The sequence below is a fragment of the Aulostomus chinensis genome, chromosome 15 (genome assembly GCF_037954235.1).
Source record: "Aulostomus chinensis isolate RoL2024-O1b breed Wild chromosome 15, RoL_Achi_v1.0, whole genome shotgun sequence".
In the NCBI taxonomy this organism is placed as follows: Eukaryota; Metazoa; Chordata; class Actinopteri; order Syngnathiformes; family Aulostomidae; genus Aulostomus; species Aulostomus chinensis.
Window position 1 is genome coordinate 1,190,512 of NC_141334.1, and position 26,539 is coordinate 1,217,050.

Sequence of the window (26,539 nt, forward strand, 5' to 3'; positions counted from 1 at the left end):
TAGCATACCCAGCTAGCATATCCAGCTAGCATACCCAGCTAGCATACCCAGCTAGCACAGCCAGGGCTCTCATTTGAACCAACCTGCTCCTTGCTCACTGTAGCACACAAGAGGTGCAATGTTTGATAGCTTGTAGCTACAGAGAAAGGAAAGCTAGCTTGCAGTACCAACTTAGCTAACATCCTGCGAAAAACAGTTCAAATTTAAAAGTTAAAATTCATGGTTTAGAGAGAATATAACTGAGAAATGTCTTGGAATTTCCAGTGACCCACTCACCCTATTGAACTAATAAAATTAATGACAATAAATCTATGAATATTACCAGAAAATCAGGAGCCCAGCCGATGTCTTTTCCCTGCGCCTTTTCTGAAATTCCCTCCAAAAAAAGTGAGGGAAAAGACATGGGCTGCCAACAAAAAATAAGCGTGGGCCCACAGGTGCAAAAGTCCTTTGGGCCCCATGTGGGCAAGCCCGCACTGGGCCAGCATGGGCTTTCTGTGGGCAAAGCAGTATGGTGGGCTGGTTTCAGGTAGCCCACAGAGAGCCAAGACCTTTGGGTTCCATGTGGGCAAACCTGCACTGGACCTGTTAGGGTTTGGTCTGGGCTGGCCCTAGCCAACAGTGCCTGCAAAAAGCCTGCTTGGGCCCCACTGGGGCCTGTTTGCAGGGTAGAATCAAAGTACGCAGGAGTAAAAAGATTTTTTTTAGAAACCCATTTGCGAGTGCTTGAAAGGCAAAATACATTTTTGTGAGAAGTACCACTTAAGCGTGAGCACTGCTGGAGGTATTCCGCATGCCCAGGTCGCCAGCTACACCTGAGGGTGGAGGAGTTCGGTGATGTCGTCGTGCGTGAAGGAAGGGATCGACCTCGCTCTGACGAAGGTGTCGGTTTGAGGATATTGGGACCTCAAACTTTGTGTGTGTGTGTGTGGGGGGGGGGGGGGGGGGGCAGAGTGAGCATAGAGGATTGTTTTATGTGTGGGTCTGTAGTTTACACCAGTGATCCACACATGTAGAGCTGCACTTGGACCGCAATAAATGAAAAGTTTCATGAGGCCAGGGGACATGAGGCCAGGGGTCATGAGGCCAGGGGTCATGAGGCCAGAGGTCTCTTTCTGCATGTCTAGGATGATGGTGAACATGTGTGTTCATAAGATGGCGTGTTCCTCTGATCTGAAATGTTGTGTAGTTTTAAACTATGAAGGGTTGTACTTCTAAAATCAAATGTAATTAGAACAATAAAATTCAAATGTCGGTGTGTTTTTCTTTGTTTACTCGATCTAATTTGCGCGCTTGGATGTGTCCAAGCCTCAAGGAGTTCCTTGATGAGGTTCCAGGTTTGGGGCGTGACGCAGAAGACTTGCACGTGTAGACTCTCTTCCTGCGTCTGGAGTAGCAAATGCTGCTTGCTGATCTGGAGTCTGGCTGTGGAATCTCATCCTCTTTGCAAGCAGAAGGGAAACATCATCAGCAGAGAGTCTGAATAAAGACTAAACAGTTGATAAGAAGGCCCATTTTAAACATCATGTCTGCAGATTAATTAGCTGCTGCATTAAATATGAATGCCTGAAATAATAAACAGAGATGGAAGGTGCAAGACTGAAGGAAGTATGAACCCTCACGTGGCGCTACTGAACGGGTTCTCCAGGTGTGTTCAGCCTGGAATGCGATGGAATGTCGATCCTGTTGAACCGGCAGTGACACGCTGGAATGTGACAGTGAGTCCCTCATTTCCTGAGCACGCGGCTGATAATTATGGGGTTTAATTAAAGATACCATCATCTACAGAAACTCCTTCACGATGGACATTTTACAGAAACATTTACCTGTTTCCTGGGTGTTCCTGCCAGGCTCGTCTGCCTGCTGTTTTCACACTCATGCATGTTCTTGCCCCTCGGCTGCTCCTGCTGTGTTGGATGGAGCAGCACAGGAGCGACGCCTGGAACCTGGAGATAAAGTAGACTGGTTGAGCCTCTGACCTCCCAGTTTCAAGGTCAGTGTTTGTTGTTTTGGCTAAATGTGTCAAATAATGTCTCTGCTCAACACAAGCTGGTTCAGTTCCCCACTAGTAACACCAGACTGGTGGATGGTGGAGGTTCAGTTCTACATCAGATCCACCAGTAACACCAGACTGGTGGATGGTGGAGGTTCAGTTCTACATCAGATCCACCAGTAAACACCAGACCGGTGGATGGTGGAGGTTCAGTTCTACATCAGATCCACAAGTAAACACCAGACCGCTGGATGGTGGAGGTTCAGGTCTACATCAGATCCCCCAGTAAACACCAGACTGGTGAATGGTGGAGGTTCAGTTCTACATCAGATCCACCAGTAACACCAGACTGGTGGATGGTGGAGGTTCAGTTCTACATCAGATCCACCAGTAAACACCAGACCGGTGGATGTCGGAGGTTCAGGTCTACATCAGATCCACCAGTAAACACCAGACTGGTGGATGGTGGAGGTTCAGTTCTACATCAGATCCACCAGTAACACCAGACTGGTGGATGTTGGAGTGGTGGAGTATTAAAAACCTGGGTTGCTAACAAGAGTCTAGAGGAGCCTACAGAGGTCATTAAAGGTCATTAAAGGTCATCAGGGGGAACACAAGAAGCCTAAAGCTCAGTGGTGGTGACCTTGAAGTCATGTGACCCTGGTTGGGTTCCTTCATAGGCTAACGTTAGCTTGAGATTCTCGGCACACAACCAGATGGGTTTGAATTGGGATTTTAGGGTCTTCGCTTCAGTTCAGTTTGCTTCGTACACTGAAACATCCCCAGCAGCTGCTTCAGCCACCAGGCCTCTGATGCTGCTGACGGTGGAGCCAAACATTTATCTATTTATGATGTATTCATCTACTGAATTCTGGTGGCTGCGGTGGTGCGGCACGGTCCTGTGTGTCCGCTGCTTTGCTCTGGTCTCCTGTGGTCGTGTGTGTGACTGCTGAACTGAAACTGAACCGACCTGCAGGGACAATTCAAGCGGCTTGAATCTTGGATTAACTGACTGAAAAATGTAGGCCCGCCCCCTCTGAGCTGAAACATATACAGAAGCAGAGTCTGGCTTCCATGCACTCTCAGCAGGGGCGGAACAGACGCCTTATCAGTGTGGGTTCTTGAGTCCTGGGCTGAAGGTGAGTTGGCTGGTGGTGGGGGGCACGGCGGGCTGCCTGCAGCCCAGAGGAGCAGAGCACAGACTCACCTGCTTATCGCCTGCTGGCTTCTTTCCAGTCGGTCAATTGGCAGAACAAATAGATAAAGATCAAAATAAACTTGTTACTATAAAGGTTGTGATAGGACGTGTGAAAGCTGACCAAACATTTACTTAAGTCTGGGGCACACACACACACACACACACACACCTACAATATTATGTAACCATAAATACATAACAGGTTTAAAAAAAGCACAAGGGGCAGATTTGCTTGAGTTTGAACATGTTGTCATTCTGTCCACCATTGTGTCGTTCAGTGAGGTTCACATGCAAATGAATTAAGGAGGCGTAGCCTTCGTGCTCAGCTGCTGCGCCTCTGCTCGTCTTCTCCTCAGAGTTTTTTCGTTCCGTCTCTGGACGACCTCTTTGCACCAGTGAAAATCATAGAAACCTCCAGCCCTGATGTCACAGAGTTAAAAATAACCACCGCGTGATTGTCAGTAAAAGTTCACACACCTGTCATGACTTGAGAGGGAGGAAAGTTCACAAGGAAGTGATTCATTGTCAGTGAGGGGGAGGGGCCACAGGAGGGGCCGGAACGACATTTTGACCATGAAGAAACACAAACGTAGCTTTTAAATTCTACTGAACAAAAAAAACAGCAACAACCCAGCAAGTTGGAACGGCAACAAAGTCTGATGGGTTCCACAGCAGCCTGCGAGCGTTCCGCCTAGGATTCTAGGATCCTCCTCACCCTAACGGTTCCAAAAAGATGCACGATTTTAACCCCAAGCAGCCCGAAGTTCCCTTGTAGCTCAGAGATTCCTTCATCTTGTAAATAATATTTATTCTCACCGTGAAATTGAACTAAACAACTGTTTATATCACACCGATACCTGAAATTAGATTCAATTGTCTCGTTTGTCAAAACCCATTTGCTCGCTGCTCTCGGTGGAGGACCTGGAGTTTTGGGATTGATGAGTTGGATTTGTTTCCAAAGTTTTAATTTCTGCTAATTGCAGTTGATGACATCAATTCCTGATGTTTGTGTTGGATTTTTAAATGAAAACATATTAAAATAATTTCTGAAGATTTAAAAAAAAAAAAAAAAGTTCAGACGTGACCAACGTGACAACAGCAAACCTTGAACACGTGAGGCTGCGGTAGATTTGACATGTGTCCTGTTTGCTGCTGTGTCGTGGAACACGCAGTCATATGTCACTGGTGTACCTGTACACGCCAACCCAAGGCACAGCCCACTCACTCATCATTTCCTGTCATTTGTAACTGTAACACAGCGAGGTGTGGCAGCAGGGAGGCGGATTAATTCACTTGAACTGCGTTGCTGGGAGACAGCAAAGGAGACTTCCCGTCCGTTGCTCAAACAACAGGCCCAAATTTGTTACCCACGTCAGAGTTCGTACAAATACGTGCTGCGCCTAACACAAGCCAACACGCAAGAAAGGAAGGTGGCTCTGGCTGGGCCTGATCATGGCGTCGCCTCAAATAAACGTGACTCACAACGACTTTGAGAACTTCTTTATTTATTAAAGTTCAGGCTCTGCTGCCCTCGAAGCATCCAACAGGTTTTAATACATAAAAAACAGATATTTTAGAAAACAAAACCACCCAAACGACCAGGACTGTACATTTGTACATCAAAGGCCAGAAAACGCCAAAACTGACTTCAGCAGGAACCCTGAAGGTTGACGTGGGAGGTGCAGTCACAGTCGGAGGTTAATTAACCTGGCGGTCGGCGCCGCTCTGAGATAACGGTCAGTGTTCATGTCAGGAGTGTTGGAATCAACTGCACTGGTGTGGAAGCGCTACCGCTGACGGGAGTGACTGGTATCCAGTATTTTAATGGCACGACTGGTTGGAGATCTCACAGCCGCTAAACTAGGACTCAAATCCAGTTCAACATAAACGAACGAGGTTCTCCTCACACATTAATACTTCGTTCATAAACTCCACCTCCACGCCCAAGTTCAAGAGTTTGTTCTTCGTCCAATACCAACATGCAAGACCCCCCCTTTGTCACAGCGAGGAGCAGAAAGGTGTGTGTTCAGACCGCAGCCGCAGACGTTCCCAAACCAAAACATTTTGTTTTTGGCGCTAAACCAAAGCAGACTAACCACAGGATTGTGGGTAGTGTAGTACAGATGGCATTGCTGGGAAGATACGAGTCGATCTTGGATGGTTATGAGATCATGGCTGATAATCAAGTCCTCTGTGGATCACGTGAACAGGACCAAGATGGAGTCTGATCGGAGTTAAACGCCATGAAAGGCGGACAAGCAGATGAAAGGTTCCGCCTGGAGATGTTCTAGGTCACGCTGTGCTTGGATCTCAGCCACGTCTCAACGTGCAAATCATCCTGTAGTTCCTCCCCAGAGAGTCGGACTTCCACGCCCTGACCTCGCCTGACATTTGAAGGCCCAACAAAGGTGCGCCTGACGCAGATGAAACGTCTCCATGGAAGCACGTGTGTGACTCTGAGCTCCTTTCTGAAGGAGGCCTTGATCCTACGCCTGTGACTGATCTACAAATGATTTGCATGAAGTGAAACTTGAAGCTTTCCGGTGACAAGTCGCAGTCATCGCAACATCTCATCAAACTCTCCGACTGGTGTCACGTGACATCAGAGTCTTCGCGGCTTGTTGGACAGCAGTTTCTGTCACCAAGTTTGCTCAACGGTGTTTTATCTCCTTAGAAAGAGAAAAAATAAGACTGATCTGAAATTCTAGAGATGCGGAGAACAGCTTTTATCTCCTCACGCTGTTTCCTGTTGGAAGTGTTTTAGGATCAAGGCTCCATTTTGTCTGCACTAGAACTTCTAGGATGGGACCTAAAGGGGACAGAAATCTGCTATCAGAACCTCTGGATCCACCTGCAAGTGGAAGAAAGGTTGTTTGAATCGCAGCCTTCTATTAAATCAGTATAGCAAAAGTTTTTTTGTTCAGTAGCTTAAATCATATTTGTGCTAAATTCTTCTTACATGTCAACTCTGGTGTGTTTAGTTTTTCAAATTTGTTTGTAACTTTGAGTCCGTCTACACTTGGTCTTTGGTGTTTTAATGTATTTTGTCCTTTATTCTGAAGCATCCTGGGACTCTGCTTTGAAAACCACGACACAGATAACATTTATCCTCCTTCTTATTGTTGTCATTCTGACTGTGGTAGCATAACAGGGGCCCTTGATCAGTTCAGCTCTCAATACGGGAAGAGATTTGGCTCCGCCATCAAACGTGGTTATGCTGGATTGTCTCTCTGGCGCCATCTAGTGGCAAAGAGACAAACAGCATCCATTTTTCTCCCAACAGCAAACCAACATTTAGTTGATAAGAAGGACAGGACCAGGATGTGAACAGCCAATAAGGAGAATCGTTGCTACGTAATCAAACTGATTCACAGGTTTGCCGGTTTATTGATCTTTGAGCCTCATCAATAATGTCTGGAGTCCAAATAGTGGAGGTGCAGTTTCATCTGTCAAGACGTTTTTGACCAGTTAATCCACCGGTTAATGAATGGTGATGATGTCATCAAGTATTTTCTGTGTGTGTGTGAGTGTGTGTGTGTGTGTGTGTGTGTGTGTGTGTGTGTGTGTGTGTGTGTGTGTGTGTGTCTGTGTGTGTTAGGAGAGGAGGAGCAGGAGCGTGGAGAACCCGGCACAGACGCTCAGCAGAGGAACCAAACGACCACTGGAGCTCACAGCTGAGAAGAGAAGGAACAACATGAGATGCAGGTTTGCTGCGTTGAACAAACACGGTCGACGTGGTGGAAGTCAGCTGGTGTTCCGTTGGTTTTGTGTCAAACACACTGCCCAAAATAATGAAAGGAAGGCTTTTGATGGGAGCGCAGCATCGAGCCAGTCACACCCGGGGGCGCTGATCGGTTGTTGATCAGTTTCAGCTGCTTTGGCCCCCCAAACAGGAACGGTTTTACAGGTAGAGGCCACAGACGTTTTTTTTTCTCTCCACTTCTTTTCGGACTGATTGTCATTCATTTGGCGGGGGTCACTGGTGGGAGCAGGAGGCGACGCCTGGATCCTACGGAGGCTGCACGGGCAGTCCAGCCCCCCCAGGATGGCACATCAGTGTGTGCCATTGCCAGAGGGGCTGCTGTGTCTCCCAGCACTGCCTCAAGAGCTTAAGACCCTCAGGGAGGAGACACCCCAGGTCACCATCCGCGTCTCATTAGGAGCAGGACCCCATGTTGGCAGGCATGCATGCGAGCACACGGGGGCCGAACCCCCAATGCAATGAAATGTCAGCAAAATGGGTGAAACTGACGCATCATTGTTTCAATTTGATTTTTCCTCTGTAGGCGGATAATTTTCATTTTCAGCACGATGCGGCGTCCTATTGTCCCCTACACATTACCAGTCCGCACCAGTGTAGACGTGCAGCATGATTTTTTTCTCCCCATTGAAATCTGATGAGTTTTCAAAGTGTTCCTTTCTATTTTTGAGCAGCGTTTTAACCTCCTATGCTGGACTGACGTCCGTGTTCCTGCCAGATTGACCAGCTCGCACAGTAAAAAGAGTTCTGCGGTTTCCTTTTCTTTTTAATTATCATTGACTTTGATTTAAAAACGAGAACCCAAACTGTGAACGTTGTAGTTTGACTGTCAGGTCAAAGACGTTCATTTGCTTGATCTTAACTCTTCATAACAAATCTTTATTGAATAAAGAAATTGAAGAACTTTTGAAAAAAAAACCACACTTCGTGTTGAATCTGGTGAGTCAATTGCGACATGATTTTTGAGCACTTTTGAAAATGTGAATACTTGACATGATTTTTAATATTTTTTTAAATTTCATGCAAGTTCATGATTTGATCAAGCCAACATGACCTGGACCAGACTCACCTGGAGGAACGTGGCTCGACTCTGAAACTCTGAGTCCACAGTTCCTCCACATGACACAGAGTCACTGCTGATAAATATACCGTGTGTGTGTGTGTGTGTGTGTGTGTGTGTGTGTGTGTGCGTGCGTGTGTTCTTACTCCGGCAGGTTTTCCCGTCTCGTTGCAGCATCCCAGTCACGCAGCTGCAGATGGGACCAGTTCCCAGACTGGTGCAGATCTGCTCACAGCCGCCGTTTCCCTCCTCGCACCAGTCGGACTCTGAGGGAAGATCGTGGCGAGGCTTTACTGAGGCTGGCGGTTCCCCGCTGAGGACCGGCTTATTCAGGCTGTCATGTTGTTCTTGTGAATCAGTTTAGAACCTTTTTACTGATGAGCTCATTCTTTACTCACGATTCTCTCCGTAGCCGCTCTTCTTCTTTCCATTCAATTGTCAAGCGATCGACTTCTTCTTCATTTAGTTAAGAGCAAACTTATCAAGCTTCTTTTAATGCTAAAATTTGTTTGGAAGTGATGAGAGCTTCATCAGTATTTCTGAGGTGCTCCATGTAAGGCTGTCTGGTGCAAGGAGTTAATGGTGGTGGTGGTGGGGGGGGGGGGGGGGGGGGGTCGTGATGTTTACCTCGTCTTCGAATGGGCCCCACGGACAGAATGTGCTCCTTCTGCCGACTCTCCTCTGCGTACATCCTCCTCTTGTGTGGACAGTTCTGGACAGACAGAACGCAGGCATGAGTCCAGGGGACGAGTCTCATCACTGCTTTGATTTACAGCGACTGAAGTCGATGACCTCACCACTTTACAGGCGTTCATCTCTGAGTCGCACAGCGAAACGTCACAATGGAGGTGGACTTCATCGTAGTCCCCGATGAACTTGAAGACGGTGACGTGAAAGCGACAGGTGAGCGACACGCCGTTCTCGGCCATGCCGATGGTGTTGTCCTTAATGTTGGGACACCTACGCAGAGCAAGTCATTAAAGGGACAGTGCGTGTTTTTTGGAAGGCGTCCTGGTGAGGACTGCTGCGCACGTGGCTCACCACCTGCCGCCACCTTCACTTCCTATTCCTACTCCAAACGTAACATGTTTAACAGGTATCTCTCTGGATTGGAATTGTTGAGAAACACAACAGTGCGAGTACAGGATTCACAAGACACTGCAGAACACCGTATGTACACGTTTGACCGAGAGTCCGCTGGCCTACCCTCTCTCGATGATGATGTAGCGGAGTCGGTCGCTGCTGTAGCGGGACGGCGTGGCCCAGCACATGTTCACGATGAGGATGAGCTGGTTCTCATCTGCCCCCTCCACAAAGACGCCGACAAAGAGAATGTCCCGCGTGCTGAGCACCACCTCCCCCTCCCGGTACGGATGGCGGTACGAGGAGTTCTTATACAGAGCCATCTTGGTGATGAAGTTCCCCTCCTGGGTCGGAAGCGTGAGGTTGATCACACTACAGCGGAGGGAAAGCAGGATGATGATTGTTTGTGTCTAGCTGTAATATCCGAGGGTCACTAAAGAACGTTGTGTGACCTGAGCATTGGTTTGAGGACCGTCTCCAGCGAAATCTTCAGGTCCAGCTCGTAGGCGCAGGAGAACTCCACGTTGATGGTTTTGTCTCTGGTGATGATGTTTCCAGTGTTGTTGACACTCTCGATCCATACGGTGTTCTTGTACATAATGTGTGTCCCGTTAGACTGTTGGAGAGACATTCGATGGATTCCCCACCAGGAGACAAAGGAGCCAAGACGATACATTTACTTTCAATGTTTATATTTCTATATCTGGGAAATTCAGGGAGAATCTTCATCGTCAAACAGATACTTCACCCAAAAAGTGTGAATTTCAAGTCCTTTCAAACAGATGTCTCCGGCTCACAAACATCCCTTCTTTGTGACTCCAGAGTGCAGAAAGAGCCGGCCACGTATACAGTAGGTAGCTTGAAGCTAATGGGGACTGATGGCTAACTACAGCAGAACTGTTGGACTGGATTATACAGACATCGTCTGGTATAATCCAGGTCAGCTTCATCCAGACGGATGAACAGTGACCCACAAACACCCTGATTGGAGATAAGAGCCATTAGAACTCTCCCGGTAGCGTCCTTGTTGGTGGCTAACTAGCTCAAACGCCAACATGTGGCTGGCTCTTACTGCTGTCACAAAGAAGAAATGGCAGACGGGAAAACATCTTTGTGCAAGGGAGACAAGAGCGACTGGAATCAGCAGGCCGGACCTGTACGATGGAGCCGCAGTGTCCCTTGGTGTTGTTGATGTGGAAGGAGATGAAGTCCTCGCCCTCGATGCCGGCACAGTGCTCGTCGTTGATCCTGACGTCCTCGCGCTCAAAGCCCAGCTGGAAGAGTTTACACTTGGAGATGGAAACCTGCATCTGAGCGTGCTTACAGGTCACCTCCGCCTGGAGGACGTCATCATCACCTGACACACAGCAACGAGAGTTTGCATCAACATGGTTGATCCTGTTCAACAGGATATTTAACTGCTAATCAACTATTTGAAGACATGCTTGAATTTGATTCGTTTTACATAAACAACTCATTTGTAATTTGCAATTTTCAGCTTTTTGATTTAAAACAAAGCATTATGGGAATTATAAGTATAGTATAATCAATCAATCCTTCCTTCCTTTACGACAAAACAAAATGTCCCCCATGAGTCGGTCGAAGGCAGCATTATGTTGAAGAATGTCTGTTCTTCTGACTTCGATGTGTGTGAGCTGCCATTAAACTTGACTCCACCGGAGGGCACTGCCTCCTGTCCGACTGGGCTGAAGGTTCAATGGATTCTTCCTCCAGTGACAGGCTATTAACGTTAGCCGCTGAGATGATACAATCAGGCAACAGTTGTATCTAAATGTCGTATTTTTAAAGGACAAGATCAAGATACACCACGCCAATAAATTTTCATCATGGAAACAAAGAAGAAAAAGCTGTGAAATTGTACTTCTAACTTAGTTGCCAGGCAGAACATGATGACCCAGCGGCCGAGCTCCCAAGAATCATTAACAGAAGTTAGCAGCATCACTATCACACGAGCTCTTGACATCCCTACGTGTCTCCTCAGTGCTAGACGAGCCACTCACTCCCTGCGTTGGTGGGTAACTCCGGGCAGCCGCACAGGTCGCCTCCGTTCTCCAGCTCACAGGTGAAGTTGGTGCAGATCTCTCCGGCACAAGGGTCGTAGATCCATTCTGCTAAAGACATGTCCACACACAAGGTTAGCTGTCACACACAAGGCTTCACCCCCTGTGTGGTGTGGAGTAAGCAGAGGAAGGCAGAATCTTTGATGAGGTCAAACTAAGCTTAGGGTTGCGTTCGTAACGCTGGTACATGCCACATGGGTGGTGCTGCACGGTGCCCTTACAGCAGTTCTCTTGGGTGATCCACTTGGTGGTGAGGGTGCCCATGGAGCGGCAGGCCTCAGCGTAGGCGGCCAGAGAACCACAGACCTGAGCCTTGCGGTGATTATAGCAGCCATCCAGGTAGCAGGACTGGTAAAAAGGCCCGGGGTCCAGCAGACCGTGACAGGGCTGGAAGAACCCCTTCAGCTGGGTCAGCTTCTGACACGTGTCTTCACCCTGAAGTGCCAACACTGCCGTGTTGTCACAGGACTGGGCCAGAGCCACATACTGGGTCTCATCACAACTGCGCAAGAGTAAACATCCCACTGTCAGATGAAATTACTGTTTTCAAAGTGCCGCATGGTGAGAGAATGTCAGTACCAAGCTCAACCCACCTGTTCTGCATACCGTTGGTCTTCCAGCTCTGGGCCAGCTCCAGGGCGCTGACGGCCGGCTTGCCTCTGGAGGTTATGTAGTCGTCACTGGGGTCTCCGTTGAAATTACCACAAAGGCCACACACCTTGTGCTGTAGCCGCTGACCCATGGTGATGCTCAGGGTGTTGAAGCGGTTGTATCGAACCTGGATGTCCTGGGGCGTGTCGATGACGATGAAACCCTCGGATGTGGACAGACGCGTCATCAGCCCGGTTACGAACGGCACTGATACTGGTGTACCGTTCACCTGTGAAGAGACGGTGATCGTCAGCCATGCAAGATAAGAAGAGACATTCATGAAACTGGACAGCGCTCAGAGCACACCTGCATCACAATGAACCCAAACAACCTTGTTTTTGAGCTGAGCTTCAACAACAGAATCGCTCTGCTGGAGCTAGAACATTAGCCAGCTGGATCACCTGGAGCAGGACCGTAGATCTTGGTGCCACCTGATTTGAACTACCTGAGATGATGCTGTTTTTCCTCGCTGTTCAGGTCAATATAACCTGAAACCTCTCCACTTTATGACTGATGCCAACAATAATTGCTTCTTCTCAAAGCATTTGGAGGATGATTGTGGTCAATGGCAGGGAGACTGAGCAGGATTTAGGAGTCATTGCGCGCCACAGTTAGAGGCAATGTGCAGGTCATTCACTACCTTGAGAGAGCAATTTCAGTGGAATGATACAGTTCAAAGCCAGGAGTGGAGGGCCTCTACCCGTTAGTGCCCAGGTAATTGGTAAATTAGCCTGGAAAAACGATTGCAAGTATTTTGGAAAGAAAATGAAGTTTTAAACTGGATCAATGAGTTCCTTTCTCTTTTTTGATGGAGTTTGATAAAGAAGTCGTTGATGACATGGCAGGACTGAGCCCTAAACCCAGAAATAAGTTAGCTTTGTTAAATATTCATGCCCCTCATCTCAAAGTTAGTTTTTAATGATTTTGCTTCACATCATAGTAGTAGTAGGTAGTCACCTTGCAAACCCGCAAATAAGTTTACAATTAAAATGCCTGTAATAAGGACTGAGATTCACAGCAGCATAATTCATGAGTGTTATATGGTTGCTTACAAGTGGCCACATGACCCTCCAGACATCATCTCACCAAAAACAAAACACTCGTGAAGCTTAGTTGCCGTGACGTTAAAGTTGTATCCGCAGTGCAGTTTGCTCAGAGGCAAACATGAGCTTTGTACTTCTAAAACTTGCACTTATTGTTCAAAAACCATCATAGTCAAATCGGGACCAGATCCAAATCAAATGAATTTCATCAACTTTTGTTTGCCATGAAGCGGATTTTTCTTGAGGTGAATTCAAAATATGTTGAAATGTTGAAAGTCCAATTTAAAAATCATGTTGGCTTTTGTTCCAGGGATCCAGGGATCCAGCGGCAGTTCTAACTTCTGGTTCAGCCTACAAAGCTATGTCGTCCTCGCAGCACTCTACTATACTACTATATCAAAGGGAGATGTATGCAGCGTTTGGATGAATTAAATCTTCAGAGGCAATAAAACACCCTTGCGCAATTCTGTAGTCATCACTGAGGTTTCTGCAGGTCTGCCTTGGTGTGGATGGCCTTGGTCTGGTCGTCAGAACGGGACTGGGCTCTCTAACTCAACCTAGGTGGACTATGCTGTACAGTCCGTGGTACGGTACAGGTCGGAGTAGGTTTGATCACCTTGACGGTGCTGCCAGAGATGAGAATATTCTCCTCGTTGATGTAGAGGTAGACGTGAGAGATGGTGGTGAGGTTGGGCGTACTCCATTTGTCAAAGTTAGCGATCAGCTGGAAGGAGAGGTCTGGCAGCTTGTGGCAGTTCGTGGACAAAACGAAGGAGCAGGAAGCTGGCAGCCGCAGTGATGCCCCATCAAAGGTCCTGAATACGCCACCACCGGACGCCACGCAGTGCTGGAAGCGCCGTGCAAAGCAACCCCTCACCCCGTACCGTAGGGTGCACTCTTCATCTGTCTTACAGCGCCTTGGGTCGCACTGGATCAGGTTCCGTCCAATGCACTGGCAGCGTTTGGTACAGTCGCTGTTCCAAAACAACTGTTTGGGCTGAAACAGAGATTTCTGTCAAAATATTATATAATACTGTTGAAACTCTGCCAAAACTGCTACTTCTATCCATGCAAGACGCTTCCAGCCACACACCAAAGAACAGACTACGACCCCCCTGGTTCACGGTGTTCTGTTTGTGTGGGGTTCATTGTTTAGCTCAAATCAGACGGTAATTTAAATGACAGCAGTGGCCATTGAGAACCTGCTGTAGAGAGTCAGCTTTGGCTTCAGTGAATTCATTTCTTGTAATGCTGATTTCGGACTGACCTCATAGTACTTGCCATCAGTGTAGCAGCCACAGTTCTGAGGCAGAATGCAGCTCTTGCCGTTGAGTACGTAGCCCTGGTCGCACTGGCAGCTCTCCACGCAGTCCTGGCTGCAGTCCCTCTGGCCACGGGCGGGGGCGCACTGGGGCGGGCAGACCGACACGCAACTGGAGTAATGGCTGTTAGGTGGACAACTCTGGACTGGGGGCAGGCAGGTTGGTAAAGATATTAGCTATGGATTGTACTGACACAATTCGCCGCTGTTAATAAGGATTTAATTCTCCTGAGGTAAAAAGTTGTGAACAGTTTTTTCTAGAGCTACTTTTTAGAGCTTCTGTGGGTTTTCTATGAAAGTTCAACATCCTGGGAACTGTAATTTGCTTTAATCAATATTGACTGAGTGTTCACAAGGCAGCTGGAGGGAGCCGCCTTGCAAGTGCGACAGTTACTGCGCTTTTACACCTCACTGTCTTTGTGGGAAGGAACTGGGGTGGAGTCAAACATGCCGCCGTTGAGCCAGCACGAGAGGTGGTACCAGTACCAAACTGTTTGTGTAGAAGTGATGACTTTCAATACACAGTCAAGTCAATGCCTCTGTTGTGAAATGGTGCAATGGAGGGAACTGAAGACGGTAGCCCAGCCAGCTGAAAACCTCCAACCTAACAAAACATGTGTGATAAATGTTTCGCTGCAAACACAACAAACATTAACAACTGCAACGTGTTCCCTCCCCCCTTTGAAATGAGGCCCCTAAGACGTTCGACAGTTGCTGCAGCGCAGGGTTTGTCCAACTCTGATTGTTTCCAACCACCTTTAGCAGCATGGCCTGGGCGGCTGTCCTGAGTCTTTGAGTGAGTCTATAACGCCACTGAACGAGGTGAGTGAAGATGAACCGACTCATACTCACCACACGGTGTTTCACTCCTCCACCCAGTGAGAGGCACTCCCTGGGTCTGACAGGTGCTGGCGTAGACCTGCAGCCAGTTACAGATGGTGTCCTGAGCTCCCTGGTCCAAACAGGTGTCCTGCAGGCAGCTTTGATAGAAGAAAGCTGGCGCCACCTTGCTGTGGCAGCGTGCAAACACACCTCCGCGATCCACGATCAGCCCACACAGCCTCACAGCCTCAGGCTCTACAAAGACATACAGTCCATCTCCGATGTGGAAACGTATGCCCGCGTTGATGTTGCTCGCCTCATCGTCATCAGCCACCATGTGAGAGTCGTCGTTCAGCACGCTCTTCTCTCCCAGGCCGCAGCGTGGACAGGAGTCTCCGCAACCCACCTGGCAGAAGGCATCCCTCTCGGCCCAGGCCATGCCCCAGTCAGTGGTGGTGAGGGCGGCCAGGGAAGAGGTCATGCCCTGGCAGAGGCCGCAGGATGTGTTGTAGAGGTCACGTGGTAAGGTCAGCAGGAGGAGAGTGTTCCAGTCAAAGGCCACCTTCAGACCAAAGTCTGTCTCCAGGATGAGCTGCATGCCCAGGGTGAAGATGTTGATCTTTCCAGGACCGAGCTTCAGAGGGAGGAACAAACGCTCCTTGTTCACCTGGATGAAGACGCGAGGGTCGTTTTAGTCCTCGTTCATCCAACACACAGATTCTTACCGTATCCAGTGTCTAAATGTTTTCAAGGTCTGTGACAACCCAGGTGATGACTGGATGACATTAGTGCTCATTTAGTGTAATTGAGGAGAGAAGACATATGTTCAATGTTTACATGGACGTCAGTATTCCAACATTAGACTAAACAAGAAAAAAGTGTATTTTGTCTTTCCTGAGCTCCTCCAACACTTCGATGTGACTCCAGACTGCAGAAAGAGCCGGCCATGCATATTTGGCTCGAAGCTAAAAAGAGATTGTTCTCTTCACAGCACACCAACATTGGATAAAAGGCAGATTTAAGAACAGTTTTGTCCTGTAGTGACTTTTGAAAACTCAAGCCAATAAAAATGCAGAATGCAAGACCAGAGATGAAAACACAGAGCCGTCTCTCATCAAGCAAGACACCTGGTCAACCAAAGTGTGTGTCCCATCATGTCATGCGTCTGAGTGTGTGTAATTTCTGTTCCTCCTCAGATCTTTCAGCCCGTTTCTGAACCCCATCCAAATGCCACTCAGGGTCAGGTTTTGTCTGAGCCGAATCAAGCCTGATAAAAGATGCCTATTGAAATCAGATCCATCTTAAGCCAATCAAAGAGGAATTCATTCTCGGCCCTGTTATTCTATCGGCTTGATAGAAATGAAATCTTCTCTCAAAAACAACAACTTTGACCTTCTCAGCACCAGCAAAAAATTTGTTTAAAGGTATAAAATTCCTCATATGAGCCACGAAAATATATATTGCGATATATATATAATGATATATAGAGAATTAATTGCCGGCTATTCTGATAATTGATCTTTTCAGTCTCCTCAAACATTTACTGCATTCAGACTCTTAAATATCATGATTTGCTGCTTTTATGCTCATTTATTGCAGAAAATAATGATTCTTTTGGGCTGTTAAGAAGCCATTTGACAACGTCACTTTGGGCTCTGGGAAATTGTGATAAACATGTTTTAAATTTCCAATTTTCATGGCATTTTTAAGACCAGACATTTCAACAATTAGGTGTGAAAATAATCATGATATTAATTGAAGATGAAAATATTCAGACCATGTTTAACTGTGGCTCTTGGCTATGGTTTGTATGATATACTGCGTATAACTATGTTAATGGTCTTAAATGTTGTATTGCTGCTGTAGCATTTGTCATGTAATTGTTTTATGTTTGTTCGAATGGTCTCTGACAAATAAGCCTATAAACTAAACCACACTTGTTTCATTTACTGTCGCCCCTGCTGATTCACTCACCGTGACAGTGTTTTTGTAGCTCCGAGAAACCTCAATCTCGTACTCGTACACCTCCAGAACAAAGCCCCTCACCCAAATGGCCTGGCCTGTGTCCCTCTCTTCATTACGAGCTGACAATTTAAACAGAGGAAGGGTCCCATTGAGGGTTGCATGGTCTCTGCTCTCTCTTTCACAGTCAGTTGTGGCCATATTAAGACTACAAGAGCTCTGCAACTCAAATGGAACACCACCAAATGGCAGAAAATGTCCATAACCAGCAGTTACACACAGGGCCTCAGTGCGTGGCTGGCAGAAGTACAGGCCGTCATTCTCCTGGCAGTACTCCTCAGGGTGGCAGGGCGCGAGCTGACAGTACACGCTGTTGTCAGAGCCATTGCAATAGCAGCGCTCCTGGCACTCCCAGTCAGTCCAGAAAGTCTGATTTGTGGCCAGCTGGCGGCCATGGCTCATACATCCACAATCACTGCGTGCCACACACAGGCCGTCCCGCAGCGCATAGCCATCTTCACACCGACAACCCTCCTGGCATGGCAGAGGACACGGCTCTTCTGGTTCATACAAGTTGGAGCAGGTCAGAGGGCAGGCGCTAGTGCACTCGTCAAAATGGCTGTTCTCAGGACAGGGAAGAGCTGAGGCAGAAGACAGATACAGAAAAACATCCATCCATCAGCAAGGCTGCTTTCCTGGTATCAATAACCACCTCTACTGCACCATTGGTGGCCTTAAAATAGGTTCAGCTTGCACCCTGACAGCAGCTGCGGTCATTTTGTTGCAGTTAAAATCAACTGAGGTAGTGAGAAAGTTATCAATGTTGAAACAGAGCCCTCCAATGTTGGCTGCTATCAATGACCACAGGCAGCACACAGGGTTAATGACAAGGGCTGTGTTATAAAACTAAGAAAAGGATTATTAAAAAGTCTGGTGGCACCAGCAGAATGGCTGACGGTTCAAAGGGTGCTTCAAGAAGTTAACTTTTCCTCATACCGACTTGTACAATAGTGTCTATTATAGGACTGCACTGGGAGCAGGTCCCTTCAGACCCAACACAGATCTCATCGGAATGGGCCAAGAGTGGATGGACTTAAAAACTGCACGTCCCATCAACAGAAAGATGGAGATGAAATTGACAAAACAACTTGAAAAGAAGATATCTTCAGGCTGAGCACAGCTGTACACTTACGGCAGTTGGTGGCACTCCTCCAGGACGCGAGGCCAACTTGAGCATCCTGACAGGCGGTGGCGTAGGCGTGCAGTGACGAGCACAGTGCGGACCGGTTCCCTTCCTTTACACACATGTTATACAAGCAGTTCCTGAAGAAGGGTGATGGGTTGACCACAGCATGACATGCCAGGAAGGAACTATTTCCCGGATCATTGATGTTACCACACATCCATGGACTCTGGTAGACACGCAAGTCCGTGCACATTCGGTACAAGTCATCACAATCACCGTTACAGGTGAGGTCATCTGCAATGGACTGCCATCCCTCTGTGAACTGTTCCGTGGTTTCTGCCAGGCGTCCATTTGGGAGGCGAAGGTCGTCCGTGGCATTGCTATTGAAGACACCACAAAGCCCACAAGTGACATTGTAGAAGATGGTGGAGAGGGAGATGTTGAGGAATCCCTGGCGCGTGTAGTGGACACGAAGCAGACCGCGGGACTCCACCACAGTGGCGTTAGCTGGAGCTCTGTAGATCATCATTGTCTCCTGCGGGTGTACATATGGAAGTGCCACTGGTTCACCATTCACCTGTAACACAAAAGAGTGCCACTATCAAGTATTCAGCATCTTAAACTTTACAATGCATTTTGCTCTCACTTATCTCGTACAAACCTTCACTATATCAAAATCCATCCCTCCCATCTGAGCCTCCACGTTAGCCACTGTAACTACCACAGGTCTTTTCCAGGCTGGGCCTTTGTTCACCAGCCGTCTGCCTATTTTCACCTCCACCATTGAACCATTAACTGGCACAGGACCACAAAGCTTCAGCAGGTAGTAGGAGCTGTCATCTGGGAACAGCAGGAAGGTGCTGTCAAACGAGGAGGTCACAGAGTTCTGGGTGATTGAACACACTCCCTCCCTCCGAGGGTAGCAACCCAACAAGCCCACCTCCGCTCCACACACTTCACCCTCCTTACAGGACTCGTTGAAGCAGGAAATTTCCCCTGCAGCGCCACAGGTGCAGCGGAGGGCACATTCACCTTCCTCACCACTCGGTCCAACCCAAAAAGTGTCATTAAGTGGGTAGTAAAGTCCATTATGCTCACAGCCACAATCATCACGCTGTACGCAACGGCTGCCACTGAGAACGTAGCCTTGGTCGCACTGACAGCCTTCAGTGCAAGGATGAGCACAGTACAGGGGAGCGGTGAGGTCCGAGCAGGAGGCTGGACAGGCACTGGTGCACACTTGGTAATAGCTGAACTCTGGACAAGTCAAAGCTGAATGCAAATATGAGAGAGGAGATCAGCTCATGTGAAAACACGATTGAATGCTGCAAGACCCACGTCAACTGAATCAAATAAACTCACCACAAAAGGTGCGAGATCTCCAGGGTCGTATTGTGACACCGAGGGCCTGACAGGCCAGAGCATAGGCCTGGATAGCCTGGCAGAGTGTGGTAATATTATCCCTGTTGCTACACATGTCATACACACAGCTGTACACAAAGGCTGTAGGGTCTACCACAGCTCTGCAGTCTCTAAAAGGTCCATCGGTTTTGTTGATGAGCCCACAGTAATCTGAGCGAAAGTAAAAGGCCTCTGTCAGAGGGTCACACACACTGCAGTTCTGGCTGCAGCCGTCTGTACATCTCCAGTCGGGGTCCTCTGCTCGCCAGCTGCCCCCTAACTCCACCACGCTTTCTGCAAGGGTGCCATCGGGAAGAACAGGGTCATCAGCTGGATCATCATTGTAATTACCACAAAGGCCACAGGTGTTGTTGAAGTAGGAGCTAGGTAGGGAGATTGAGGCATAATGTTGGCCATCATAGGTCACCAAGAGTCCAAAGTCTGTTTCTAATGCGATAGCAACCCCAGATTGGTACCCTCTGATTGCACCATGTTTAAGGTGGACCGGTAAAGTCTTCAGCAAGCCATCCACCTGGAGGGGAAACAGAAGAATGGATGACGATAGAAATAGTTCATGATGTACCATGAATTCTGAAAACATGCATCCTAGATTGTCAGTTTGTGTTAGGATAGTATGAGAAAACCAGATGCAGCCAAGAGGCAGGCCTAATTCAACCTGACACAGCAGATGGTTTGTAACACAGGATTATCTAGGAGGTTCTTGATATAAACTGTTGGGAAGATGCAGGAACTTTCCAGAAATACTCTGCAGGTGAATAGATGACCTTATGGCATGTGCAAACGTCAACAATCTGATTATTATACACAAATACAAGCTGAAGCCAGCTGATGAAAGAGCTAAAACAGCTTTTCCATGGAAGAAAACCGTCTTTGCTCTTCCTTCAAAGGCAAAAGTCTTCTACTCTGATCTAATTGATGCTATAGCAGCATCTATGCTAATAACTTCAGGAGCTGCCACTGATGATTTAATCAACGGTGAACCAAGCCAACCCGTATCTCCTCAAAGCACAGGGGATCGGCTGCGTCTCATTTGGTAAGCCCATTACTTGTAGCCTGTCAAGATTCAGCTTCCATCCAATGTGGTCAAAGAAAGACTTCACATGCAAAGTGTTATTTCAGCCATGCAACCTGAACCCTCTCCTAAAATCAAAAAGACAATACAAACAGGTTCAGATTCTTACCAGGACTGCTCCCAGATTGCCTTTGGGTAGCATGACCCGGTGACCGTACACCTCCACCGTTACATCCCTAAGCCAGGAAACAGAGGCAACCCCACGGTTCTCATTTTTGGCCTCTACACTAAAGAAGGGCAGACCTGCCACCTCCCAGCAGGGCCGAGCCAGCAGGTAAGAGCAAGTTCCCTGGAAGTGATAGAGGAAGCCATCGAAGGTGTGGTAATGAGGGTCGCCAAAAACCACACAAGTACTGGTGCGGGTGGGCTGGCAATAAAAGGCCCCCTCCTGCTGCTCACAGGTCTCTAACTGGCCGCATGGAGCCTCTTGGCACTGCACCTCATTGTCGATGTCAAGGCAGCGGCATCGATGTGAACACTGGTCTGACAGCCAGAAGATTTCCCCTCGTCTGTAATAACGCCCTGAGGAAGATGAAGGACAGACAAGTTATTGCAAGCACAGTTTAGCAAACTGGGATTTCATTCATTTCATTCCATTTTATTGGTGGATTAAAGTGTTTTTTTTATATATATATATATAATCATGTGCATTTGTGAACATTTTCTGTTATGAGGCGTTTGAACTTGCCATTGTAGCTGCAGCCATTAGCAGGATCTATAAGTTCAGTGTCTACACGGAAGAACCAGCGCCCAGGAATATTTACATTGGTTGTCTGCTCAATGTTCACCACATCATTTGACCGGGATCCCGGCAAGTTGAAGAAGTGGCCGATGTCTCCACCATTAAAACCTGACTGAAAAGTGGGAAGGTGGGAGGTGAAATGCTTTTCATGCATTTGCTGTTCAAGAATGGTGTTGTGCCATTACGGGGGTACCTGAGCTGTAGTCCCGCCCAGTCCTGTCAGAGGATCGCCACCACTAGCTGTACCTGTGCTCCATAATATTTCTCCATAGTTGTACATACTGAAGGACGCCTCGCCATCGGAGATCAGTACAGTTTGGAATGTGTTCACCTTTCAAGCAAGCAAGAAGATTGAAATGGTTTTACAAAGAAAGAAACAGACAAACATAAAATATAACAAACAAAGTAATGAAGAATTCATCCAATAAATGTCTCAGCTGTAGACAAACAGATTAAAAAAAATCATATTGTTATTGTTCTTTAAAAAAAAATTGAACAGCAGCTCTTATTGACAGTGATAAATTCTCAAGCCACAGAAAGAAGTCTGATATTTTGAGAGTCAAGATTGTATTCCATTATACCCAATCAGTCGCCACCAATCAAGGCTTCAGTTATTAGCAGGTCAAAAGGTAGAGAGCTCTATTAATATTTAGTTTTATAACTTTAATGCAGTTTCCTGGGAATATGTAATCAAGCGCTTCAGCAGTGTTTGGGCTTTACCGGCGTCGTCTGGCTTCCTCCATAGAAGGTGACTTGGTGCCATGTCGCAATGAAGGTCCAGGTAGCCGTGAAGTTGGGGAGGTTTTTAAAATACTTCCGAACATCCTGCGTTGCTCTGTCCAGTATTTCTGGTTCGGTGGACTCTCTGTAGTACACATCCCCCCGGATACCGTTGTGGACATCTGCCCAAAGTGGGGCAATAAATGATCTACTGTCACTGAGGGGGAAAGCCTCTGGTGTGAACTGGCTAACCTGAACGTTGAAGGAAATCACACCGTTGTTGTTGACCTGAGAAGAGAGAGGTTGAGATTTAGAATCACACAGCAGGGTGGGTCCACGTGTCCATGTTGAAATAAGAATTGAAGAGGCTTACATAGATGGTGCGGTAGGGGATATTGAAGAAAATGAAGGGGATAAGCAAAGTAATTTCAGGAGAACTCCCATCATCCATTTTGGGGGTCTCCAGATCCCTGTGGGCTGGTCCATAAGGATACAGGATGTCCTGAGTACTACCTAAACGAAGGATAATGTTTAAGAGCCTGTTAACAGAGGACAGAACGGTTGTGGAGGTTTATTACTGGCATGTTCTGGGTATCAGGGTGTACCTGTGTGTCTCATACCTCCAGTGTGTGCAAAGGTGCTGAAGAGGTAAAGCAGAATGACTCGACAGCCCGGCCTCGCCATTCTAAAAAGCACAGGGAGAGAGACCGTATTGAATGATTGTAACTTTATCTGTCTTCCTTCAAGCTAACGGAAATGTAGGCAGGCATGAGTCATAGGACAACTTCCCATAAATTACACAAAAGCGGAGAGGAGGGAGCACCATCAACCCAACGTCACGTTACTTCTTTAAGATTGGGCTCCCAGGTCTCCCCCGAGGACCCCTGAAAGGGCTCCATTATGCATGCCTGAACAATGTGTCAGGATCACATTAGCCTTGCCGTCCCAGGAGAGCAGCCACCATTGGGCCTCTCTGTGCCTCGGTTCCCTACAGTTGACCAGGCCGGCCCACTCCACTCCAACTGCGCTGAGTCTCAAGCCGCAAGTCTGCTGAAGACCTCATTACCACTCCTGTTTGGGAGCGATCCATGCCTTGTTGGCTGAAGGGAGAGGAGCGTAAACACTGGGACGCTAATGGCTTTAAGTGAGTGGCTTGAATTGCCGGGGTCATTGGAGTGGCTCTTTGGGGCTGTTCAGTGCCTGGCTTGGCAAACATCCCACTGGCAAAGAAGAGCGTTGAGCCAGGTTGACAGATTTTATAGTCGCCATGTTAGAGCAGGATTAGAACGAGGTTCTGACCACACGTTGACTGAATTCATCACTGACAACTTCAGAATTCTGCATGTTTGCTTGTCATTGGCTGAGCAGGGAGAGTCGGTCTGTGGTCAGCGCTTCGGACCAGAACCAACCAAAAGTTGACAAATCAAAAGTGAGGCGAGTGGAGCTGCAGAGTGGTTGGAAAATGATGCCGGTTCATCGCTACCAGCAGCGCTAATTACAATTTAATTACTAAAACTACAGATTATGGCTGCTTCACAAAAAACAGACGTTAGCACTGTAAAACACGTTGTTTAATTATACGTTACTGTGACAAGTACCTGAAGGATATGACATCATCTCATGACCGCTGCGCCACTGAAAGCTCAGAAAAAGTTTGAAGTGAAACTTTTTAAAAAACGTACTTTTTTAAAGTTCAAAATCACAACAACAATTTAATGTTGCTGGACAAAAACAGCTTCATCTAGAGAGACCCAACATCCAGTGAAGAGGTATTTGTTCAAATCAGCACTGAGAGCAAGAGAGGGAGAGAGAGAGAGCTGATATGAGGCTGGTGATGTCACCCAACATCATCAAGACAGGACTTCCAGTTGGAGAAATCCAGGCACCTTTTTGTGGTCTTTTTTTAGAGGTTAATGTTCCAAAGCTAATCATTCATAGAGACATCCTGTTCACGTGTAAGTGTGTTCTACCTGAGTGGTGCGAGGTGCCAGGTGAGATCTTAATCTCAAATCTCTGATATCACAGTATTTCAAATTCCCCTCAGGTGTGCCGGGGTGAGTGGGCACTGCTGAGAGACGCCTCTGCCGTTGTCATCGACCTCTCATCATCCAACGCCAGTGAAAGATTTCCTCTCATCTTATCCGACCAATTACCTCTGTTCACGTGCTCTCTCACTGAAGCACAAGTGGCAGAGGATTTTGCATGCAACAGTGAGTCCCATCAGTACTCAGACGGAGGCTGAAGTCTGATTTGAGCTGTGCTAAAACAATTTTACCAACAGTTTCTATTTTCTCAAGACCTGACGTATGAGATCAGGGGGTTCAAAGACCCTTAAATTTCCTAAATTAATGAAGGGGAGAAAGAACACATTTCTGTTTCACAAAACACAACAAAAAAGCAAACTACTTTTGTTGTTGTTTGGGTCAAATACTGGACATTTGTACAAATCTCCCCCATTTTTTTAAAATAAATCAAATGAAAATCAATCAAAGCACAAACTTGTGTTAAGGTGTCATACATGGACCTCCAGTGACATTACGACTTTTAACCACAAACAAATCAAATCCGATGTTGCCATGGGGATTCATAATCATCATTTGACTTGAATCAAAACAGGGAGGTTCACTTTGATCAAAAGTTGTGCCATTAAAAGATTCACGGCGCTGAGGAGGAAAGGATGAACTCACCTGCCTTCAAAAGCTAGACATCAAGCACCTGACACAGGAGAGTCCCATCCAGCAGAGGAGCATCCACAGACTGGTGGTGCTGGTGGAGGAGGAGGAGGGAGGAAAGAGGTGAAGAGGAGGGATGTCAAAGTAGAAGAGTTACCCAATTCCAAACTGCAGTCCAAGCCCTTTGCATCAGTGTGGGATTTTTAATGAGACTGAAAAGCCCCTGGTGGAGCTGCGCTGTCTGATAAAGCCCACGCAAACTTTACCAGGATAGTGTTCAACTTAATCTGAGATCAGGTGAAGGGGTGAGGTGGAGGAAGCTGAGGGGGAGGGACGGCACTGGAACCTGAGGAAGAGAAGGAGTGAGGGAATGGGGGAGGTCAGAGATGTGTGTGATGCTGAGAAGTCTAGAATCTGAGCTGCAGGGGGAACGATAAGATTGAACGTGTCTTACTCAACGTTTACTCTTCACTTTGGCCGTTATTGAAATATTTGCTGTCCAAATAACCACAAATGGCCACACGTGAGTGCCCTTCCAGTTTAGTTCCCCCTTGATTCATCATCTCTCTGCCGAGCAGGTGAGTTAGGCTCCGCTTGCTGTATCTGCGGTGACCTCAGCGAAAACCCACCAAAAACTAGCACACCCTCACTCTGGGGTAGGGATGCACAAAAAGCAGAAACAAACACACAGTGTGAAACCCTGCTTTTCAAGCCGGCCGGTAGGTAGAGTTACCGCATTAACATGAGTCACTTTGGAAACTCTGTGCCGCCTTTTTTTTAATTAGGAACAGCCTCATTTACAAGGTTATACAAGAGAAGTCATTTCCATAGATGCTGGAAAGATAGCGAGGGGAAATCTCAGGTGGATCCACGCTGATAGGGTCTGGGAAGGCGAGGGCAGTCAGTTGGGGCTTTGTTGTAGGAGGACAGTAGAAGTAACTGGAGAGGGGGGGGTCAAGATGTGTGAAAGGCTCCAGGACTGAGGGCAGGCCCCGGGCTTCCATTAAGCACCAGCGAGGCTCTCTGTGGAACCTTCTTTATACGGCCCAAGGCTTCTGTGGAAATGGGGCACATATTCTTAAGCAACCTGTGAAAGACAGCGTCGCACAAAGAGGGACGGAGAGAATCGACGATCGTGACGCAGCAGCTTCAGTGAGCCGGTGGAAACAGAAGCAACTTCATTTTGACTTGTCAGCTGGCCACACACAGGCTCCTCTGAAGACGCAAATGTTTGCAACTTGATGAGGTCAAAATGTCTCAAGAGTTTTTTGATGCTTCATGATGCAGTCGCTAAAGCTGCTCTCTGAAGACAGAAATGACATCGCTTCCTATGCAGCATAAGGCCACCGTGTGGGAACCCAAAGTGTCCAGCATCCCAAGTTCTGGAGAATCCATCAAGCTTGACCTTCACAAAAAGGTCCTGGACTGGATACCTGGGGTGCTCTGTTCTTGAGTCACCCAATCCGTGGAGCGGGCCACTCTAATTCAACCCCTGCGCCCGGCGGTTGGCTCAGACCTGCCCTCCTCTCCTTCCTGCCCATTCACAATGGCGAACCTCCCTCCAGTAACCCAAGCCTCCTTAACCCAATGACTCTTTCACCTCAGAGCACAAAAGGCCCTGTTCACCCCTCCTGCCCTTAACCACACTTCATAATGCAATGAGGCAGATCAGGATACAGCCGGGCCTTGTTTATGCAACCAGGGGCGAGGTGCCGGCAGGATGACGCAGCCCCGTCCGTCTGTGCACCTTC

General features: G+C 47.6%; 1 protein-coding gene and 1 long non-coding RNA gene across 4 annotated transcripts; one reads left to right on the plus strand and one right to left on the minus strand.

Moving 5' to 3' along the window:
* Positions 1–1,840: 1,840 nt before the first annotated feature.
* LOC147248114 (uncharacterized) lies at positions 1,841–8,582 on the plus strand. The gene is made up of 3 exons (XR_015119573.1): positions 1,841–1,993; positions 6,790–6,896; positions 8,166–8,582. It is a non-coding gene; the product is annotated as an uncharacterized LOC147248114 (long non-coding RNA).
* tecta (tectorin alpha) lies at positions 4,685–24,828 on the minus strand. 3 transcript variants are annotated; one of them, XM_086227295.1, is made up of 25 exons: positions 24,804–24,828; positions 23,715–23,751; positions 22,737–22,801; positions 22,490–22,629; positions 22,117–22,404; positions 21,590–21,727; positions 21,343–21,508; positions 20,764–21,176; positions 19,523–20,093; positions 18,822–19,432; positions 18,167–18,737; positions 16,987–17,615; positions 15,043–15,679; positions 14,137–14,336; positions 13,486–13,866; positions 11,769–12,055; positions 11,397–11,677; positions 11,116–11,226; positions 10,249–10,451; positions 9,547–9,710; positions 9,218–9,466; positions 8,809–8,971; positions 8,639–8,723; positions 8,158–8,277; positions 4,685–6,865 (listed from the first exon to the last, which is right to left on the minus strand). In XM_086227295.1, the coding sequence occupies exons 3-25, from the start codon at positions 22,798–22,800 to the stop codon at positions 6,786–6,788; spliced, it is 6,552 nt and encodes a 2,183-aa protein (XP_086083421.1). In that variant the 5' UTR covers position 22,801; positions 23,715–23,751; positions 24,804–24,828; the 3' UTR covers positions 4,685–6,785. The 3 variants fall into 3 exon arrangements, 1 of the variants encoding a protein (XP_086083421.1); XR_015119571.1 differs by lacking the exons at positions 21,343–21,508; positions 21,590–21,727; positions 22,117–22,404; ... (2 more) ...; positions 23,715–23,751; positions 24,804–24,828 and having other exon boundaries at positions 4,685–6,042; positions 6,151–6,865; positions 20,764–20,866; XR_015119572.1 differs by lacking the exons at positions 4,685–6,865; positions 21,343–21,508; positions 21,590–21,727; ... (3 more) ...; positions 23,715–23,751; positions 24,804–24,828 and adding an exon at positions 8,410–8,509 and having other exon boundaries at positions 8,257–8,277; positions 20,764–20,866.
* Between the last annotated feature and the right edge of the window lie 1,711 nt (positions 24,829–26,539).